This window comes from Ranitomeya variabilis, chromosome 4 (assembly GCF_051348905.1).
Source record: "Ranitomeya variabilis isolate aRanVar5 chromosome 4, aRanVar5.hap1, whole genome shotgun sequence".
Lineage (NCBI taxonomy): Eukaryota > Metazoa > Chordata > Amphibia > Anura > Dendrobatidae > Ranitomeya > Ranitomeya variabilis.
The window spans coordinates 74039901-74047806 of record NC_135235.1 but is presented as its reverse complement, the minus strand read 5'-3'; the positions used below and the strand labels follow the sequence as shown (position 1 = coordinate 74047806).

Below are 7906 nucleotides of genomic sequence, written 5' to 3'. Positions count from 1 at the left end.
TCGACCGGAATCCATAAAAATGATTTATATGCCAAAACTTGTCGAGGGTCTTAACATGAAACCAACTCTAGTTGTAGTGTCTGGAAAAGTATCAAACATGAAATTTCCAGCTGCAATAGAAAATATGACACAATATGGGAAAGTCTTAAAATATTTATGCTCCGTACTAAAAAATGTTATTAACCCATAAAAATAACAAAATAAAATATAAATACTTATGGTTTCAAGGAACATTACATAAAAATGTGTAAAAAAAAATCATTGCTTTAGGGCAATCAAGTGGTGTTCTGGAGAATATATTTAAATTACAACGTATTTCTGTAACTTCCATAGCAAAGTTTATGCCATAAGGGATAACTATCAAATCTCCATTGACTGATGTACTTTTCATCAACATTTTTTAACTCTTAACCTTGCAATAACAAAAAAAATACCAAGTTTAATAGATTTGATTCTTTTAGTGATATGGTTGAATAGATATGTGACTGACAAATCTCCAGCACAAATTTAATTAATTGTGCCTTTTCGTCCAAGACCCGTCGTTTCACACGTCACATTCGAGATTCATGAGTACTTGTTAAAACAAGAAAGGTGTGAGATGCATTAAGCACAAGCATTAGTCCCACATAGGAATGAAGTGGCATGAATGCTTTACTTAGGAGATGGAATGAACCTGAATTAATTAGGGAGGGACTGGTAGGGAACAGGGTTGGATTTTCCTGACCATAAAACTCATAAGACACCATTTCCAGAAGTTTCGATGACATTCTCTTGGTTTCGTCTTGCTGTGTGGTTCCAAACTGTGTGCAGTCATCTTTATTCTTTTAACACAAGAATTTTATAGCTTTGATTACCATTTTCATTGGTTACATCTTTCTCTACCATTGAAAGCTTTTATCTAGTCAGAAGATGCCTCACATGGCTTCTGAGGTTATTGCCTTTGTACTGGCCGTGTCTGGCTGGGTTTTAGTTAGTTCCACGCTACCCACCGATTACTGGAAGGTGTCTAGTATTGATGGCACAGTTATCACCACTGCAACCTTTTGGTCAAACCTTTGGAAGACATGCGTTACTGACTCAACTGGGGTGTCCAACTGCAAAGACTTTCCTTCTATGTTGGCCTTAGAAGGTAAGGAAAAAGCCAGAGTCAAGAAATTCAAAAATTATAGTTTAATAAATGTACATTTTACTGGGGCTGTTTAATTACGGTACTTTGTCTCATGGTTTTCTTGATTGACATAATGCTTGTAGTGTTATCACATTGGCTCACTGACGTCATTGGTATTGGCTATTGATTTTAATGGTCTTTTTCTGTATGTTGTGTCCTATTTGCAGTAAAATAAATTTTAAAGTAATGGAAAAGGTGTCTGAGTACTCTACAGATTTTTAATTCTGGATACCAGTGGTAGTTTGAGTGGTGGTTCTGGCATGTATCTATGACCATGGAGATGAGTTCAACCATAAAGTGCCTCTATGTAATTTTTTGTCTTTATTATTTGGTAAAGAAATCCATATTGGATGATTACAAAGGAACAGGATGGTCCCATAATTTTCTAGCAGTGCTGTAATGGCTTTGTCTAACATTATGAAACACTAATATAACTGTGTGCTTTAGCAAATATAGTAAGAGTAACTTGTCTCTTAACTTCATTAATTTCAATAGCTGAAAATGGGGGCTATCATTGCCCTTCAAGAGAACCTGTCATGGCCCCAAACACTATTACTCTGCAGATATAGTGTTAATCTGAAGGTTAATAGTGTTCTAAAGCTGCCCAGCCACTCAACTGACAGCACAACTACCCGGAGGAAATTAACTTCATTCCTCCCGGCAGCCACCGGTTTTAAATCATAAAGGCATACTGGCATCAGTATACCGTGAGCAGGATCTATAAGCACACCCTGGCAAACTGACTGACAGCCGGTACCTGTAGATGGGCCGGCCACACCTCTATGACTGAGAGCTTGAGGCTATCAGAAGCAATAAAGTTCATTTTGTCCCGGTAGCATGGCAATCAGTGCGGGGATGGTCAGCTTTAAAACGCTATTAACTTGCAGATTAACCCTATATCTACAGGTTAATAGTGTTTGGGGACATGACAGGTTCCCTCCCTTTAATAGTTGTAGTGAATAAGCTTTGCACTATACGCTACGAATAAGGGTTCAATAACCCAAAGCTCGGAAGATGATGGATCTTAATTTTTAATCACATGAACTCCAAAATGTTGTTTTTATATTTTTCCAGTAAAAGTTATGTTTTAACTTTTCCTTTTTTTTTTTACTGTTGCTGGAGATTGTCCTTACAGATCTTTCCAAGTGGCAATGTTAAAGTGGTTTAAAAAATAATATCAATTTATGTGTAGCACGCCCCATATCAGCAAAGATAGTTTAAATCTGTGATCATATTGACAGACTTTACACTGTGAATGCATTGGTTGCATAGTAATCTGTAACAGTGGCCGAGTGTGCTCAGAAAAACTCTTTCTCAAGAGATTTCATAACCCCTGAAGTGTCGCTTTAAATCAAATGTATACCATTCAGTAGGTTACAGAAGATGAAGCCACTTTACATTAGATTCTTATAAGGTATTGTTCAACCAGTTGGCCTCTTTTTGTTCTAGTAGACAAAGAACTGGCATAAGAAAAATGTTTGAGGTCTAAATGTCACCTGCAGAGATCAAGCGAGTAATTATAGTCTGATTCCTCCCATGTCCTTGCTCTGTGTTTGATTCTGGGCCCCCAGGAAAAATCTGTAACAGGCTCTCTGTCCTATAAGGTGATGTTTCTACCACCTACATAATACAGGACTAACGAGAGCATGTGGGAACATATTAGCAAATTCTGCTACTTAGAAAAATTTCTTTGATATGATATTCGCAAGGGTTAAAAGTATTTAAAAATGTCCTAAACAGCCAAGATGAGCAACGTACTAATGTGCTGTTCTTGTACATGGACCTACTTCTGTCAACATCCACATAGGGGCAGCACGGTGGCTCAGTGGTTAGCACTGCAGCCTTGCAGCACTGGAGTCCTGGGTTCAAATCCTACCAAGGATTAACATCTACAAGGAGTTTCTATGTTCTCCCCGTGTCTGCATGGGTTTCCTCCGGGCACCCTGGTTTCCTCTCACATTCCAAAGACATACTGATAGGGAATTTAGATTGTGAGCCCCATCGGGGACAGCGATGATAATGTGTGCAAACTGTAAAGCGCTGCAGAATATGTTAGCGCTATATAAAAATAAAGATTATACAGTATTATTATTCATGGAGGCTACATACAATGGTAGACTGTAAGCCCTTAGAACAGTGCGCTCTCCACTCTCTCATTACACTGTGTACTTTACTTATTGCTTTTATTGTCTCATGTTATGAATCCTTTTTTATTTCATTCTGTATGTAACAAACCCCAGAATTTATAGGGGTTAAGTTAATGCTAAACAGTTAAGTTGATTTAGTTTTTAAGAAATAATTTACCAAACAATGCTATCTGTAATCAGGGGCATACATAGAAATCATGGAGCCCTGTAGAAAAAGTCCTAATTGGGCCAACTATCTACAGCCTCTCTCCTGTACCCACACACCACCTCCCACAAGAAAAAAACTTTGTGGAGTAGATGGGTTCGACATAGAAATCGTGGGGCCCTGTAGCAAAATCCCTAATGGGGCCAGCCACCTACACCCTCTGTCCTGCCTCTGTAGCGCCCCCACTGCCGCAGGGCCGAGGGGTACCCGGTACCAGGCCTCTGAGTCTCTGCTCTGGGGTTGTCACGGTGGCTAGACCCGGTCCGTGACCCTGCTGAGGGGCGTACAGTAATAGATGTGAATGGTGGTGGTGGTGCGGTGCAGTTGTGGGGTGCAGGTCGCGGTAAATAACGAGGACACCAGGTTGCAGTCTCTTTACCTCTTTACTGAAGATCTCTGAGTCCTCAGTCCAGAATACGGTTCACCAGGCTGCGCAAGTCCGGCCGGTCCAATGGCACTTCCAGAGTTCTCTTCACAGGAGGAAATCTGTGCCTTCCCCCTAGCGCTATGTGTTGTAGTCCTTCCCTGCTGTGCTTACGGAAAGTACCCCACAACTGTTGTGTCTGTTTCTGATGTTCCCTCACAACTCGATTAGATGATGTTCTGCTAATCTTCCGTCCCTTCCTGATGTTACAGTTAGAACGGCACCCGTTTGTCGGATAGGCCTGGAGTTCTTCCGGGACCCTAGAGACGCCCCTCTCCCGCAATTGCCTCCCAAGACTTCATAGGTGATTTGAGTTAGACAGCCCGCCTGAGACTGACTGCCCTGCCGCTGTTTGGAGTATTGCTTGAAGCTGAATGTTATTCTACTCCCTCGGCGTTCTGGCCACCGGTAGTGCGCCTCAGTAGGATGTTGCTTCGATCTTACAGCACGACTCCTACTGGTATTTCTCCTTTTTGCGTGATCCCGTTTCTCACTCAGCACAATCTATCTCGCTTCTAGTCCTTTCTTGGGTCCCGCCGCTTCCCGGAGCTGGCGCGGACCCGTTACGTTCTTTTCAATGCCAAGCCTCTGTCAGGATCCCACCCCTGACAGAGACCCTACTGTCTCTTCCTCCACAACACCCTCTGCCACTAGGTGTTGCTTCGTCCAATCCAGTCAGCTTTCTCCTCTAACTTCCTGCCTGACCCCCAGTTTACCCACTATGGTGGGGAGTGGCCTAATGAATAGCACCCTTAGCTCCCCCCGGAGGCCCGGCTGTGAAATGTATTGGTGTCTGTGATACCTGGTCAGATGAACTCCTTCAGTGCCATCGGACGCACCATAGCTCCCCATAGTGGCGGAGCCACAGTACTGCAACGACCAGGACTCTGGGGCGCTGCACTCCCCCCTGGTTAAACACAGTACTCCGGGACTGGGAAGAAAACAACAATACAAGTTTAGCAAAAAGTCATACAATTTTGTTGAGTGCAAATAACGATACGTATACTTGAACAGGCTTCCCTTTATGGGAGGTTAGGACACTTGAACGTTACAAAACATGGTTAAACATTATAAATTACAGGCTATAAATAACTCCTGTTACCCAACCGGGTATTCTACTAAGTGCAAAAATTGCTGAACAATACTTTAACATTGCCCTTAAGGACATACACTCTGTATCCACCAAAGGCCTTCCTATAATCACATTATAAGGTAAGTTAACTTTTTCATTCTCCTTCTTTGAGTCTGCAGGACCGCCTGTCCTATCGGCACCAGACCTACTGCCTCTCCTTTCTGTTACAGGACCGCCCCGTTCAGCCAGGGCCTACTGCCTTTTCAACTACCATACACAGTATAGAACATAACTTTTCTTTCAGTTTGAGAACACTGAGCCGGCTCTACTTGGCTCCTATAAGGACCCACCCACTAACCCTTACGGGTTCACTTTCTGTCCTTAATAACACATTACTAACTCTTTCTTAACTTTCTATGGAGGACTCAGGGTTTACCTTCTATCCCCATTTCTTATCAACATTATTAACTATTTCCTTATATCATCAACCTTCATTAATACTTTCTTACTTCCGACTATGCAGGACACTCTGTCTACCCCTAGGGGCCTACTGCACCTTCCTTCTGTCTCTCAATCTTTCTTCTAAGGAACATTATCAGCATTTCTTTACAGTTAACCAATTAGATACATATAACTTTTACATGTAAGTATCATCATTTTCTCTTATCAAACATCATTGCTATCTATCAGTCTTAAAGCAATACCATTTCTTTAAGTGCAACACGTGAACATCCCCTCTAAGAGGGGACCAAGTCTCCACGAGGTAGCACTTCTTCTCTAGCTACCAGTCTTTACTGAGCAAAGGTTCCAGTGTGGTATCTTCACAAAGAGTCTTTAAGTAAAACCAGTAGGAAGCGCCTTTAATAAGGTGCTAACTATATACAAAAAGTTTGTATCATGCACGGTCCATGATTGCGGTAGTTCTTGATAACAGGAAACAAAAGTGGAAAAAACAAACCAACAATTGGGATCCCGGGTCAACACAGGGATCCCTTTAAAGTTAACCCTAGACGGGTTTAGCAGCAGTAAAAGCAGAAAAACAAACAGTTAAACTATGTACATATAAGAAAACAGTCAAATCTTACTGTGGTGAATCAGAAGATGGTCTCATCTCTGGCCTCACCAGGCCGACAGATCGCACCGGTGGGCCAGGAAGCGGTTCCGGTCCCAGCAACGATAAGATCCCTCGCCGGGAGGCCCTTCTCACGGGTAGGCGCACACGTCCCTCCGGGGCACGGCGAGGTCGGGCCTTTCGAGGTTCCGCGGGGCCGGGCTCTGCAGCTTTGTCCACAGGAGCATCATCTTCCGGTGTTCCGGCAGCAGCCTGGAGGGCGATGCACCGCTGGACGCCTCGGGCGACCCAGCCCGTCTCGCCAGCGTCCCTCCTCCACCTCGTGTAGGTCACGGCATCACCTGGCTCCAGATCACGAGCGAACCTCCCGCTGCAGGGCTCCACCTCCTCCCGGTCCACGCGGACTTGTAGTGGCTCCCCGATCTCCTGGATTACTCCTCTTCCATACTGGGGGTTAAAGGCCACCACTACACCCCAATGTGACGGCGGGACCTCTGGAGCACTAATTAAATCGATCTGCTCTGCAGGCTGGGGCCGGCTCCGCCACGTTGCCATCAGACACCGTAGATGTTCGGCGTCCGGCATGATCTTCAGGCCCGGCGTCTGTAGCGTACCTTCAGCCGCGGCCAGGTGGGAAGGAGCAGGGGACACTGGGGACAAGTGGATCTCCGTTGGTTGGCCCAGCCGAGTAAGCACGCGGGCATCATCCTCCAGTCGGCGTGCTAGCTGTCGGGCCTCGGCTGCAGCCGCACACTCCTCAGACAACGGCAAGGGGGGTCGGCCCATCGGTGGCTCCGCAAGGGTCAGACCCCGCAGCGCTGGCGTTTCTGGGGCTGTGTCGGGTTGCGCAGCCTCAAGCCGGATCGGGTCAGCCCCACGCGGTGCTCCTGGTGTCGCCATCTTGGCCTCTTCTCCAGTGTCCTCTTCCCGCGGTCTCTTTCGTGGGCGGCTCCGTCTCCATGGTCTCCACCCTCCAAACAGGATCAGGAGGCGGACTTCAGCCGCTGACGGACACGTCCTCAGGACACAGAAGTATTTGGACTGGGCGGTCATTGTTGTTCGCGCTCTCCAGTCTGTCTACGCCTACTCCACGCCCCTCTTCTTCTCCCGCGCTTCTCCTCAGCGCTGCGATGGCGGCGGTTTTGGCGGCAATCCTTGTAGTAATGGCAGCACACAGTCTCTCAATAAAGTTACAGTCCAAGCACAACAAATCACAGTTCCAAGGCACACATGACCTGATTCTTCAGGCTTAAGTAGATCCTGTTTGTGACGCCAAGTTTGTAGCGCCCCCACTGCCGCAGGGCCGAGGGGTACCCAGTAGCGGGCCTCTGAGTCTCTGCTCTGGGGTTGTCACGGTGGCTAGACCCGGTCCGTGACCCTGCTGAGGGGCGTACAGTAATAGATGTGAATGGTGGTGGTGGTGCGGTGCAGTTGTGGGGTGCAGGTCGCGGTAAATAACGAGGACACCAGGTTGCAGTCTCTTTACCTCTTTACTGAAGATCTCTGAGTCCTCAGTCCAGAATACGGTTCACCAGGCTGCGCAAGTCCGGCCGGTCCAATGGCACTTCCAGAGTTCTCTTCACAGGAGGAAATCTGTGCCTTCCCCCTAGCGCTATGTGTTGTAGTCCTTCCCTGCTGTGCTTACGGAAAGTACCCCACAACTGTTGTGTCTGTTTCTGATGTTCCCTCACAACTCGATTAGATGATGTTCTGCTAATCTTCCGTCCCTTCCTGATGTTACAGTTAGAACGGCACCCGTTTGTCGGATAGGCCTGGAGTTCTTCCGGGACCCTAGAGACGCCCCTCTCCCGCAATTGC

The 7906-nt window shown here is 46.0% G+C and overlaps 1 protein-coding gene across 1 annotated transcript in view; it reads left to right on the top strand.

Annotated features, from left to right (window-relative positions):
- The first annotated feature begins 861 nt into the window (after positions 1-861).
- Positions 862-7906, top strand: part of LOC143769825 (claudin-10-like) — a 46257-nt gene continuing 39212 nt past the window's right edge. The window contains exon 1 of the mRNA XM_077258754.1: positions 862-1129. Within this exon, the coding sequence (XP_077114869.1) occupies positions 910-1129 (220 nt within the window). The 5' untranslated portion in view covers positions 862-909. The remainder of the gene's footprint in view (positions 1130-7906) is intronic.